At 41.3% G+C, this 12,562-nt stretch overlaps 5 protein-coding genes across 9 annotated transcripts, besides 2 other annotated features; 4 read left to right on the forward strand and 1 right to left on the reverse strand.

Annotated features, from left to right (window-relative positions):
• Positions 1-6: 6 nt before the first annotated feature.
• On the forward strand, positions 7-4,092 carry CG1979 (uncharacterized protein). The gene is made up of 3 exons (NM_141428.2): positions 7-559; positions 615-3,229; positions 3,836-4,092. Exons 1-3 carry the CDS (start codon positions 79-81, stop codon positions 3,881-3,883), a joined length of 3,144 nt encoding a protein of 1,047 aa, NP_649685.1. The 5' UTR covers positions 7-78; the 3' UTR covers positions 3,884-4,092.
• A 643-nt stretch (positions 4,093-4,735) lies between these two features.
• On the forward strand, positions 4,736-5,945 carry dj (don juan). Of its 3 annotated transcripts, none has more exon segments than NM_169163.4 (2): positions 4,736-4,912; positions 4,971-5,945. In NM_169163.4, coding segments are annotated over 2 exon segments (747 nt in total). In that variant the 5' UTR covers positions 4,736-4,818; the 3' UTR covers positions 5,624-5,945.
• Positions 5,836-5,866: a mobile genetic element.
• A 140-nt stretch (positions 5,946-6,085) lies between the features above and the next one.
• Positions 6,086-6,152: a mobile genetic element.
• A 35-nt stretch (positions 6,153-6,187) lies between these two features.
• djl (don juan like) lies at positions 6,188-7,340 on the forward strand. The gene is made up of 2 exons (NM_141429.3): positions 6,188-6,405; positions 6,461-7,340. Exons 1-2 carry the CDS (start codon positions 6,312-6,314, stop codon positions 7,225-7,227), a joined length of 861 nt encoding a protein of 286 aa, NP_649686.2. The 5' UTR covers positions 6,188-6,311; the 3' UTR covers positions 7,228-7,340.
• Positions 7,341-7,595: 255 nt separating this feature from the next.
• On the forward strand, positions 7,596-9,791 carry Mst84B (Male-specific transcript 84B). Of its 3 annotated transcripts, NM_141430.4 has the most exons (3): positions 7,596-7,930; positions 7,997-8,597; positions 8,676-9,791. In NM_141430.4, the coding sequence occupies exons 1-3, from the start codon at positions 7,741-7,743 to the stop codon at positions 9,475-9,477; spliced, it is 1,593 nt and encodes a 530-aa protein (NP_649687.2). In that variant the 5' UTR covers positions 7,596-7,740; the 3' UTR covers positions 9,478-9,791. The 3 variants fall into 3 exon arrangements, with proteins under 3 accessions (NP_649687.2, NP_001163534.1, NP_788591.1); NM_001170063.1 differs by having other exon boundaries at positions 7,997-9,791; NM_176414.3 differs by having other exon boundaries at positions 7,596-9,791.
• Positions 9,607-12,557, reverse strand: CG1105 (uncharacterized protein). The gene is made up of 4 exons (NM_141431.2): positions 12,345-12,557; positions 11,563-11,718; positions 10,299-11,141; positions 9,607-10,190 (listed from the first exon to the last, which is right to left on the reverse strand). The coding sequence occupies exons 1-4, from the start codon at positions 12,457-12,459 to the stop codon at positions 10,036-10,038; spliced, it is 1,269 nt and encodes a 422-aa protein (NP_649688.1). The 5' UTR covers positions 12,460-12,557; the 3' UTR covers positions 9,607-10,035.
• Between the last annotated feature and the right edge of the window lie 5 nt (positions 12,558-12,562).

The following is a 12,562-nucleotide window of genomic DNA, read 5'->3' on the forward strand; positions in this document are numbered from 1 at the left end:
CTTAAGTTTCGACACATATTTTATTCGAAACCCAAAATTTGTTGAGTTTCCAGTCGACCCCCTTCTTTTAGCAGCCAGATGACCGGCATCGTTTTTGGCGGTATCGCGGCATGTCGCCGAACCACTCACTGCTTGGGGCTCCTGCGGTCCTCCTACCGCCCTCTTGGGGTTTGTTCATACCGACGACGTCGATACACCAGTTCCTCAGAGTCCGGGGAATCGGCTGGGAAGCAGGGTCCAGGTCGGTTAAACCAGGAAGTGGGCGAAGACAAGAAATCAGAAAAAAGTACTTTAGGATTGGAGACGGCAGCAGCGCCCCCCGAACCTCCCAAAGTTCCTGGAGAGCGAAGACCAGAGTTGCCGTACGAGGTCAGGCCAGAGATTCTGCCCCTCCAGGATCAGCCAAACCGCTCCCAGCCTTCGCCTACGGAAGTTAAGCCTCCTAATCCGCAAACCATTGTCTGCAGCTCAGATAACGTTGGTTCCTCAGGGTCCAATGATGACATGATAGGGAAGGTGGTTGAGTTTGGGTCTTCGGTTGGGACTACAGAAAGCAAAGGTAAGCAAGTCTGGAATGAAATGCTGTAGTTAAGTCATTAACCCTTTCCATGCAGATAATGATTTAAAGTCAGTTCCATCTGAGTCTACCAACTCGTCCCTTACTAAATCGAAAGATGAGATCAAGCTGAATAACTTATGTTCAATTGAATCCGAACTAAAGGCGCTGGCAGCTTCTGTGTCTGATTTCGGTGTTGACCCTATTCAGAAAGACTGCCCTCTAATTAAAGCGGAGCTCAAATCTAGTGACTCGACAGGTGAAAAAAATTTGATGGGATTATCAAAGTCTATTAACGAGACACCTCAAAAAACCTCTGCGAGCATTCACGAATCAAAAGATAAAATAACAGCCAAAGACAGTTTTAAGCCTGAAATGAAAAGTAACACCCAATCTCTGAGTTCAAAGCCGGAAAATGCCAAATTAAATGTAGCTTCCAAGACTGAACCAAGTGCTAGCCTCGATCTTAAAGTTATATCAAGTTCATTTCAAAAGACTCAAACGGGAACGAAAAATTCTCAGACATCTACTCAAAGTATTGAAGACTTAAATCAAGGCTCCAATCCTGAAACCAGAGATATACAAACTCCGAAAGGTGAGAGTTCCAGCTTTAACATGCCTGCGGAAGGTAAGATATCGGGTATCACAGTCAACTCAAAGGCACTTAGCGACAGAAGTGAAGAATTTAGAAAGATGCTAGATAAATCACATGAAAAGAGATTCAATAATATCGACACACACAACGAGAATCAAGAAAATCAAGATAGAATCCTTAAATGGGTGGAACATTTTAAATCGGTTAGTAAGAAGGCTGCATCTACCTCCGAAAGCAAAAGCATAAATGCAAGTGCGTCCCCTATAGAGTATAAAAGTGAAAAGCCCTATTTCATTGAAACGTTGGTGAAAAAAGAAAATATTTGGGTTCCCAAAGATAAGACATCTCCAAATGCCAGTTCCCTCCCTTCTGGTCAGGACTCAACTTCAACTAAGACCTCTAAGGTTAACTCTCAACTAGAGTTGCCATTAAAAATTGTGGCCAAGCATGAAGCTCCGACTGAGTTTAAGAAAATTTTTAATCCCATTCCGCCGTCTGAACTACAGTCGAGTAAAAAGGACACCAAGTTGGATTCCAAAACTAAAGCAACTAAGACTAGAGAATTTATTTTAAATAAGCCCCCATCAAGTAACAGTTTAAAGCCCGCCGATTGCAAAATACCAAATCCATTTATTAGCTTAGACAACGCTAAAACAATTGGAGTTACTCATAACGAACCTAAGAGCCAGTCCACAGAGGAAATAGTGGCCATGTTCAAAGACGACCACGATGGTGAGCAATACAAAAGCGAGGAAGGCAAAGTCAACGAACTCTTCGAGACTCTTGAAAAATTTAATAATAATCCAGGTGCTTGGTGGACACTACCAGAATTGTCGTCAGCAACTAAAAGCAGTCAAGAGGAAGTTCTAGCAATGCTTTCATCGCCATCGGATAAAAAAGGACATATCGGAATTAATGAAAAAGGCCAACTTGATACTACTGGCTCTGCCAATAAATCTGACGATCACTTTACCAAGCTTGGCCACTTGGACTCAGCCATCAGAGAAGAGGACGAGACGGATCAGAAAAAAAAGGACACGCCCAACGAAGACTACTTCGTCAAACTCAGTAACTTGGACTCCACTATACGAGAAGAAACCAATGATAAGCTAAACAAAAAGGTCGAGTCTGCAAAGAGTGACAAGAATGATGAAAAGCATGTTGAACTAAAAAGCTTTGATCTAGCACAAAAGGTTTCGTCCTTTGTGAAATCCGCCGATAAGAGTGGTATCAAAAACGACGCTACACAAAAGCCACAAAGATTTAAAAAAGGCGAGTCAAGCAGCAAAGTTAAGACTACATCAGAGCTAACACCAAGCGATCTTTATGATCCAGTGTCCCCAGAGGTTTCCTCAGCATCCCTGTCGGAAACGGGTAAAACGGAACTAAAAGAAGAAGCCGAAGAATCCAGTCCTAGCTTAGAGGCTCCTGAGGTGAAGCCTAAGAAGGAGGAAGCCAAAGTCAAGGCACCCACCTCAATGGATGAGACCAGAATCAAGGTGGACGAAAAGCCTCCGCTCGAGGTAAATCAGCCAAAGAAAGAAATGCCTCAGTTGGATGATGGGGAGCTAGCCCTGAAGCTCCGGGACAAGGCTACGGGTGAGATCCCAGTGATCCCTGCTGTGCCGGTGAAACCACCAGTTGAAAAGAGCCTCATCCAACACCTTTTTGACAAGATCTTGGGCCGAGGAAAGAGCGGCGAGGGCAAACGGCAAATGTCTTCCTTTTCTGGTCAACGTCACATGAGCACATTTTCAATGAACGTTTTACCTTATGGTATTGCCACAGGGATCCAGAATCGGGATAGGATGCTAGCCAAGAAAGAGTTAGATCTGTTCGCAAAAAATGATGACACTGAGATAAAGGGAGGCTCGCCGGCATGTTCTTCACCCAAAAAGTCGCCGCGTGAGCTTCTCCGGGAAAAGCAGCAGACCAGGAATATCAAGATCCTTGGTGGTTCCGAGGAGTGTGCCAAGAAGATGAAACGGTTGAAGAAGCTCGCGAAGGAAAAAGACGATGATGACTGCGACAGTCGATGCTTTTCTAACCATCTATCGCGATTCTTAAGTCAGCTCTCGGTAAGATTGGGTTCACTGAACCGAAAACACTTGACGTCAGTCCATATCTTATAGATTAAGGGTAGAATTATACTAGCCAATGGGCACATGGATGTAGTTTTTTCACATAAATATTCTAGCTTTATTGTAGCTCAGAATAGTATCGACAATATTTAAATGTCGCAAGGGAACCTTTTTCAATACAAATGTCAAGTTAAAGAATTGAAACACATGAAACACTTTTGTTAGTGATAGATTTCAAAAAACTCACTCTTTGGCCAAATTTTGGGGGCAAACAGAACGGAAATATACTGCGAACTATTATCGGAGACCTTTTTGAATGTCATATCGAGGTGACTGACGCCCAGCGAATTGTAGTATATAGATTAGCTCCATTTCACACGACATCGCAAAAAACGAGGGAATTATTCAGAGTCAATTAAAATTTTATACCACCCCGGGGCTTTGATAAGGTGTCGCAAATCAGCGTCGGTTCAACTTTGATAGTACACAACGCAACCGAGCAAAATGAACACATTTAGAAATATAAATAAAACTCTGGGAGAGGCAACCTAGGTTGTTTGTAGGTCAAGACTAAATGCTCTAACCCAACCGATGGGCACACAGTTCTCTATAATTCCAGATGCGGCAAACACCTCAAACAAAAATAAATAATCTTCCCACATAATCGACATCACGAGACCGAAGACATTGATGTGACTGAAACTGCATATCGGGCTGGATTAAATAATGCCTGGACGCATATGCCCAATATGGGGTCGATCTGATGTCATTATTCAACCTAAAACAGTTTATATTTAAGGAGCTACGTTTTGGCCTTCGAGTGATTTTCATCCGCAATAAAATTTTAATTTCACAGCATTAAAATAAAACTTTATTTTCTTTATGTATATTCAGGATGGGTTTAATTGTGTTCCTTAAATTGCATATAGGAAGTTTCTGTGTCTAGTTCCTGCTTATATCAAAAGCCTTGATATAAATTTATTGCTAAAAACGATTGCATTTTTCACTAAATTAATGCATTTTTGATTTAATGCAGAACTAAAACTAAACTTTACAACTAAAACAGAGATGAAGAAATGTGCATTTTTTGCTTCTGAAATCAAGTGTGGGCGTCTCTGAAGTCCCGGGAACTCATCGTTTATACGGACAGACAGATGGACGGAAGGACATTTTCAGATCGTCTTGGGTTATGGTCCTAAAAGTATAATAAGAAACGCTTCATTCTTCCACTTTTCTACAAATATACCCTTTAAATATTCTAGTAAAATTCTTTAAGTGTAAGAAATAATTTTCTATATGGTTTAATGAAGTTTGTTTTGCTTTGCAATTCGTTTTATTTATTTCTAGCAGTCAATTAAGTTCTTTTGGATCTAAGAGTTTCGTGGGAGACGATAAATTTCTCATTAGATTGATTTTGATCTGATGATCTGAGATAATAATGTCAGTTAAACTTGTATAGTTTTGGGGGCAGGTTAGATCTCAGATTCAGTTTAGATCCTGATTCCACAGACAAATAGTCTCCAGCTGTGGTTTTTTCAAAATTCTTTGTAAAACTTTTGGTACAAAATTTAAAAATTTTTCTCGAAATGTTTAAGAGAACCGCTTTAATTTTACGTCGGTGCTTTCAGCCCACTTTTATACGGCCTCACCACATCAATGTCCTTGAGAACTTTAAGGAAGGTATGCAGTGAACTCATATGCCTGGTTACCACTTGTTACTGTTAATACTACTTCACAACCGATGACCTTCCCAATCAGGGGCAAGCAAAATTTGTCGATGTCTCTATTCACGATCCGCAACACATTCGTTCTGCACTCGTCAGTCCAATGCAACGAAAGTTCTTGCAAGACCTGGAGCAGCAACAGACTGTTAGGATCAAGTGGTTTAAGGAAGGGAATCAGGATGAACTTGAAAACATGAAAAATGAATGCCGGAGGCTAGCTCTAGAAATCATCATGGCTGCTAAAGGTGGCGACATCAAAAAAGCCTGCAAGGAACTGGCTGAAAAAGAAAAGTGCAAGCAGATAGAACTGAAAAAGAAATGCAAGGAATTGGAGAAGAAGACGAAGTGCGCGAAGAAAGACCCTTGCAAAAAGAAAGATCCTTGCAAAAAGAAAGATCCCTGCAAAAAGAAAGATCCTTGCAAAAAGAAAGATCCTTGCAAAAAGAAAGATCCCTGCAAAAAGAAAGATCCTTGCAAAAAGAAAGATCCGTGCAAAAAAAAGGGTGGGGACCTAAAAAAGAAGTGCAAAAAATTGGCCGAAAAGGAAAAGTGCAAAAAACTGGCCAAAAAAGAAAAAATGAAAAAGTTGCAGAAAAAGTGCAAAAAAATGGCTCAGAAGGAAAAATGCAAGAAAATGGCTAAAAAAGACAAATGCAAGAAAAAGTGAAGCTTTCGCGGATTATTCAATGAAATACATACGTACCTGGTTTAATTCATTCAGCTCTGTTCAACGCGGCTTTATCTAAAATATGGTTTTTTCATAATATACAATACGGCATTTTACCGAAAAATTAGATTTTATTTATTTAAAAAAATAACAAGGGGGAAAACAGTTAATGAGCATGTAACCCCCAGCTTTCGAGTAATGAGTCCGTGGCAAGATTTCGTCGTTCATACGGACAGACTGATAGTCAGACGGTCATGTTTGTTAAGGAATCTATCTATATATATATATATAGATTTATATATCATATAAATAAATATGATTTAAAAAAAAAGAACATTGCTTTTATAAACGTAAAGTTTGGAAGTATTTGCGGCTTAAATATGTAATTAGAAATTAGTGAAGTGTGATTACCGTTGAAACGGATCTGAAATCACATATTCCTTTTAAAGTTTAATTCTATTATTATTCATTGGTCAGTAGGAATCATTCAGTTCCTTCTGAACTTCGCCTAATGTGTAGCTTAAGAAATCACATTAGATAATTTTTAGCACTTCCACAAGTTTTCTTAGACGAAAACGTCAACATGTTTGGGTAGTGTTCAAAAATTGTGAAGTTTGGTTATTTCCTTTGCTTAGCTTTTCGTTAAAAATTCATTTTCCACAAGAAAAATTCTAAATTTACCGTTATAATGCTAAAGAGACCTGCGTTAGTTTATCGGTGCCTTCAGACTTCTGTTAAAAGGTCCTACCATCTAAATGCACATGAACATTTAAGAAAAAAAGGTAAGAGCTCAAACGGTGACCTCTTAAATAGATAACTTATACTTGTTCGTACTAGAAATTCTCAAGCCCGAAAGCCAGCCTAGTCAAAAGCATAAGAAATTTGGAGACGGCTCCATTGGAGTGATTCATGTGATCAAGAACGAATATTATGGGCTCCCCAATCCCATGCACCGAAAATTCCGGGAAGATCTGGAGAAACACCAAGACCGGAGGAAGGAATCAAACCTTTCGTTAAAGGAAGAAAAGCGTGAAGATCTTGAAAAGATGCTAAAGGAATGCCAGAAGCTTGTCAAAGAAATCACCATGCAGGCTAATGATGGCGATGTTACGAAGATCTGCAAGGAACTAGCCCAAAAAGAAAAGATGGACAAGGAAAAAATAAAGAAAAAGTGCCGAGAGCTGGCAGCAAGAGAAAAATGTGAAAAGGATAAGCTGAAAAAGAAGTGCAAGAAGTTGCTCAAGAAGGATAAGTGCAAGAAAAAAGATACTTGCGAAGAAGAGAAGCCTTGTGAAGAAGAAGATCCTTGCGAGAAAAAAAGCTGTTGCCCCAAAGATCCTTGCGCTAAAAAACCCAAGAAAGTTGACCCCTGCAAAAAGAAAGATCCTTGCAAAAAAGAGGATCCATGCAAAAAGAAGGCTGTAAATTGGAAGAAAAAGTGCAAGGAGGTTGCGGAGAGGGAGCAATGCAAAAAGCTGGCCGAGAAGAAGAAGTTTAAGAAAATGATAAAAATATGCAAAAACCTTGCGGCGAAGGAAAAATGCAAAAAAATGGCCGAAAAAGAGATGTGCAGGAAAAAGGCCAAAAAGGGGAAAAAGAAGTAAATGGACCGATCAAAACTAGCGCGGACTCATCAAAAAATCAAAAATATGGAATTCTTTAACATGTTTGATTGATTTGTGGTTAATAAAAACTTTTCCCATCTGGCTTTTCAGTTCGTAAAGTGTTCGAAAATTCTATATATTATCCCGGAATATATACCGTATATATCGTATAGTCAAATGCAACCTTATGCCAAATAAGACTTTCTTGAGAATGAGTAGCTTAACAATAAAAAACCTGGATTTTCAGTATATGCCGTCATGATTTGTCTTAGCCGTCCTAATAAAAAAAATTCAGTATATCGACTCCGCATAAGAATATTATTATTTTAATAATAGTCTACTTCACTATTTCACACACTTACTGTGATAATTACGTCAAATACAGGCCCATTTACTTCCCAGTTTTCGGAACATAATGGCGCAGATCGGGTCGAAATCCTCTTAGTTTTTGCATTTTAACCCGATTTGTTCTTAAAATTATCTGTTAAATTTTGGAACCAAAGCATAAAAAACATGTTGAAAAGAGCCTCGCTGGCGTTGAGCCACTACCCTGATGCCTGTTTCCGTGTCTGCAATTGTAGCAGGTGTCTCCGGATGTATCACATAGTGAAATGCATGAAGGATCTGAATCTTGTGCAGAAATCAAAACAGGACTATGGGAGAACGCCGAAAGAGCTGCAGAGCGTGTTGATTTGCCAGGAAGGCCGGTTTTCTAAACTTACTCATGCTTCTGCAAAAAAAATGTATGATTCTCGTCTTTTGTCTTCAGGTACTTGTGATACACTTAGCCATCGACTCGATCAGCCGTTGAGAAGTGCGTTCCTGGAAGACCTGGAGAAGCGGCTGAACCAGAGGATCTTGAGAAAGGATTTGTTGGATGGTGAGATGTCCTTCAAGCGAGAAATTTTCTGTGAAACCGCCAGTTCCGCCGAGGGGTTTGGGAAAGAAAAGTGCAGCAAAGGGTCGAGTGGGGGTAAGAAGAAGCAGAAGTGTGGCAAGGGTGGTGGAAAGAAAGGCGATGATGGAGATGATGACATGGAAAAGCTTAAAAAGAGGTGCAAGAAGTTTAAGGCTCAGAAAAAGTTAAACAAGTGCAGGGAAAAGGTCGCAATGAAAAAGTGTAAAAAAATGGCCAAGGTGAAAAAATGTCAGAAAAAGAAGGAAATAGAGCAATGCATGAAGTGCGTCAAAAAAGAAAGAGGAGATTGTGAACAGGAAGAAGAATGTAAGAAGAAATGCCCCGACGAGGAGGAAGAGTTGGAAAAGCTAAACAAGGCCATCCAGAAAATGGCCGATCAAATGAATTGCGAAAAGCAGGCGAAAATAGAAGCCATCAAACGAGCGTGTCGAGAAGAAAAAGAAAGGCAAGAGTGCGCCCGATTGGCTGAAGAAGCCCGAAAGAGAGCCGAAGAAGAAAGGAAACGCGAAGAAGAGGAGGCCAGGAGAAGGGCCGAAGAGGAAGCCAAAAAAGGGCCTGAAGAAGATCTTTGCGAATTAAAGAGACAGTGCGCAAAGATGGCCAAGGAAGCGAGAAAGAAGGCGAAGGCAAAGCAGATAAAACTTAGGGGCCTAGCCGCAAAAGCCCGGGCCAAGCAAATGAAAGAGCAGTGTAAGAAAATGGCGGCGATTCAAAAGTGCCGCAAGCAGGCGAAAAAGGATAAGGCCAACAAGGAGAAGGCGGAATGCGAAAAGGCCGCTAAGCTGGAGGCGGACCGACTCAAAGCCTTGCGAGAAGCTGAGCAGGACAGAAAAAAGGCTGAAAGCGCAGAGAAAGCGAAAAAAGCAATGTGCAAGAAAATCAACAAACAGCAAAAACCAAAAGAAGTTGATGTATGCGCTAAATACAAGTTCAAGGAAGCAGCCCAAGTTAAGAAGAATGCTAGCAAATCTGCTCCAGTAGCTAAAACGGATGTCAAAGAGAACATCAAACAGGAGGTAAAGAAGGAGGTGAAGAAGGAGATCGCTAAAACGCCATCTCCGCCTCCTGCCCAACCACCAAAAGCTGCTAATCCATCCCCTCCACCATCTAAAGCCGCACCACCCTCACCACCGAAGCCGAAAGCCAATCCCGAAGGACTTTTTCAGATATGCAAAAAAATAGCCGAAAAGAAGCTTAGACAAAGGAAAAAGAAGATGAAGATCCTCAAGGCCAAATGCAAAAAAATAGCTCTGAAGGAACAGTGCAAGTGTGAGAAGAAAGCAAGAAAGGCCAGGGAACTGAATGAATACTGCAAGAAAAAGAAGAAGTAAATATGGAACGATAGCACCATCATTCCAAGTTCTTAAATCTCCCAATGCTCCGTATAAAACAAGTTCCTCAAGGCTCAACACATTTTTGGCTCCCAGGATTTGGCTATGCCCATGTATCAAACCTTCATTATCTTTTGTGTTTTATTACGATTATAGTCGTACATCAGTTTTAGGCACTATTGCTGGCTTAAAAAAAAACAGAAAAAATTAAATTTGAGCAGTTTAAATCGGAATTGACAATTGTGCGTATTTATACGATTATTAAATTAAACACAGATGCAGTCAAAATAATAAAGACCCAATTCTTTGTATTTACTGTCCGAAAGCTATTTAATTATAAACAGAAGTTAAGCATTTCAAAAACTTTGTATAGGTAGACCTTTTTTATTTTGACTGCACCTGTTTATGCTTTCTATTTGGACGGAAAGCTAATATTTCATAAATGCAAAGCCGATAAAAATTGCGAAAGCTAACCCTCCAGAAACAGAGACAGCCAGAAGAAAATAGTTCGACATCAAAGTTTAAGAATATCATTGTGGGTCTAGCTTAGAGATTCAATCACTGGCTAGCTGGCGGTGCTGTGGCATTATTAAACTGGAAAGTCGGATACCGAGGTGCGAAGGCTCCGTCGCCGATCATCTGCGTATGCTCGGAGTCGTCCCTACCGGCGATCGTTGGTGCCCGGTACTGTGTCTCCACAAACTGCGGTGGCGCTGCAAAATGAAAATAGAATATTTTAATAAATAAAGATATATAACCCTACTAAGAAGCTTTTATAATTTAAAAGAAAATCCACAAAACTCCATAATTTTAATACTCACGTATATTAGGATACAGTGAACCACCACCAGTACTGTCAGCCACGTTCCAGCCTAGAGCACCACCCACGCCATCGCCGCCAGGAGGGCTCGCCGGGCTCACTGGCTGTGTGGGCGCCAGCGATGGATCCTCGGACTGAACCGCCGACGGAGCATCCGTAAATTGAGTAGGTGGCCGTACGCCAGCCAATGGAATAGTGCCCAAGGTGATTGGCACCTTGCCAGTGAGATTGCGGTGCGGACCGCTCACCTCGCACTCCACATGCAGGTCGTAGTCCAAAGCGATAATCCCGCAGTTGAGGAGGTTGGTCGGTGGCAGCGCCGGAATCTCCATTTGTTGCGTAAACGTGCGAGACTCGCCGCCATTGACTGGGCCAACACTTAAGTTGGCTATGATCACCTTGGACTCGCGCTTCTCGCTCCGTGGCTGGTTTGTGTGGAAGGTGACCAGCTTACGCAGTTCAAACTTCACTGCCGTAAGATTTACGTTGCTGGTGTTGTCCACCTCGCAGGTGATGGGCAGCACCTGCCCCGAAACGAATCCTGTTTGCGGGATGTTCGTGATGACAGCCAGCGGTCCTGAGCGACAGCAAAAACAGCAGAATGACTTTTCTAGCTCGAGCTTGAATGGCTCCTTGACTCGAGGATTGAGATTTAGATCAACGGGCGCTATTACTGTGAACGCCATCTTCATGTCCTGATCGAATTTCCACGGACGATCAAGCGTCACCTTGATGGTATAGCGCACATGGCCAAATTCGCCCTCAAAGGATGAGGGTAGATTAGGCGGCAGAGCACAGGTGAATGGATAAGTGTGAGTGCCAGGCGGTAGTTCCGTCTCAGAGCCTGCAAAATCATACATTTAACTTTTAGCATTTTAAAAAGGTCACTTATAGCTTATTATGTTTTCAATTCTTACGCGCAGAGGAAGGGTCTGTCAAGGTATATTATTTAATAAAGCTAAATAAAAACATTAAATTATTGTAGTTTCAAAAGGAGAAGTTATTAATGCTATAAGGTGTATAGTAATTACAAGATTTAGTTATTATTTTATATAGAGCGAGGAAGTGCAATCCCATTTATTCGATTCATATAAGGACAAATTTAATTTTAAACAAAAATCTTCTTGGCCAATTCTTACACCATAGAATACAAAAATTTATGCTTAATAATAGACACTTTCAATAATTAAATCCTCCAATTCTTTTCAGATAAACTAAGGTCTGGCAACCGGGGAGTGAATTCCCGGTCTGTTTTTTGTACTTACTGTTTTTGCCGCCCAGCAGATAGTACTGGATCTTAAAGTACTCCTCATGCCCCTTCAGTTGGGTGACCTCGTTCTCGGTCTTGCCCTCGCTGGTGGTTACGCTCTTCTCCTCTGACCACTCGGTGTTGGCTTCTCCCAGGAACCGAATGATAATACCTACGAGAAACAAGTGGCTGTATTTACGGAATGACAATCGACGACGTCACTGTGGCGCTTTAATTTTAGCTATAAATAATATGAAAAGCTTTCTAAGGCATACTCAACGGATGACATCATCGCTACCAGGCAGCATCTGTCTCCCGTGTTTGGTGACCTCAAAATTTGATTATGGTGGAATGTTTGCCACATAGGTTACATGCCCCCGTCAAATGTACTACATATTTATTTACTTTCTTTTGTATTCATTCACACTTGGAGCTATTTATAGTTGTTATCGCCCAACTGAAAAGAGGAGAAAGTGCATTTCTTTGGAGGGTTTAACAACCGCCAGCTTTCTGAAAACAAGGTCGTTTAGGCACCGAAAGAGCAACCGACATTTGTGGGTGGTGCGCCGGCTTTTTGCGTCAGGATTTTAAGAAGTTAGCAAGGAAACTACCAACGACAGCCAGTGAACATCCTGCACATTGAAGACGAAAGTGCTATGTATATTTATTTACTAAATTTCCAATTAATCATTGACTCTTACACAGGTGTCGTCACTCCTATGAGTAATAGTAAGCAGCTGGGGTTTTAATTAGCATTCTCCAGCGCTGCCCACAATTGGGACTTGGATTCGCACTTACCTCGGACTTTTTTGGGCGAGTCGAACGTAAACTTCACCTGGCCGTTGACCGTCTGACCGGCGTAGTAGGTGTTCCACGGGTTGTCCAATTGCAATTCACAACCTTTAAGGCCCATGTTAGAGATTCTGTGACTCAAGGCACCAATAAGTTAACGACTTTTCGGTCTGTTTTGAAACGCCCTGCGGTCGCCGAATTCAGAGATTAGAGATGGCCGTTGT

This window comes from Drosophila melanogaster, chromosome 3R (assembly GCF_000001215.4).
Source record: "Drosophila melanogaster chromosome 3R".
Taxonomy (NCBI): domain Eukaryota; kingdom Metazoa; phylum Arthropoda; class Insecta; order Diptera; family Drosophilidae; genus Drosophila; species Drosophila melanogaster.

What these genes read in the sequence shown, in the direction of transcription:
- CG1105 (NM_141431.2), bottom strand. Translation starts at nt 12,459, where the DNA reads ATGGGCCTTAAAGGTTGTGAATTGCAATTGGACAACCCGTGGAACACC. An exon ending in CTCGCCCAAAAAAGTCCGAG is followed by an intron (nt 11,719 to 12,344) that starts GTAAGTGCGAAT and finishes TGTTTCTCGTAG; the next exon opens with GTATTATCATTCGGTTCCTG. An exon ending in TCTGCTGGGCGGCAAAAACA is followed by an intron (nt 11,142 to 11,562) that starts GTAAGTACAAAA and finishes ATGATTTTGCAG; the next exon opens with GCTCTGAGACGGAACTACCG.
- dj (NM_057872.5), top strand. Translation starts at nt 4,889, where the DNA reads ATGTCCTTGAGAACTTTAAGGAAG. An exon ending in CCTTGAGAACTTTAAGGAAG is followed by an intron (nt 4,913 to 4,990) that starts GTATGCAGTGAA and finishes CTTCCCAATCAG; the next exon opens with GGGCAAGCAAAATTTGTCGA.
- djl (NM_141429.3), top strand. Translation starts at nt 6,312, where the DNA reads ATGCTAAAGAGACCTGCGTTAGTTTATCGGTGCCTTCAGACTTCTGTT. An exon ending in TGAACATTTAAGAAAAAAAG is followed by an intron (nt 6,406 to 6,460) that starts GTAAGAGCTCAA and finishes TGTTCGTACTAG; the next exon opens with AAATTCTCAAGCCCGAAAGC.
- Mst84B (NM_176414.3), top strand. Translation starts at nt 7,741, where the DNA reads ATGTTGAAAAGAGCCTCGCTGGCGTTGAGCCACTACCCTGATGCCTGT.
- CG1979 (NM_141428.2), top strand. Translation starts at nt 79, where the DNA reads ATGACCGGCATCGTTTTTGGCGGTATCGCGGCATGTCGCCGAACCACT. An exon ending in TGGGACTACAGAAAGCAAAG is followed by an intron (nt 560 to 614) that starts GTAAGCAAGTCT and finishes CTTTCCATGCAG; the next exon opens with ATAATGATTTAAAGTCAGTT. An exon ending in GATTCTTAAGTCAGCTCTCG is followed by an intron (nt 3,230 to 3,835) that starts GTAAGATTGGGT and finishes ATGGGCACACAG; the next exon opens with TTCTCTATAATTCCAGATGC.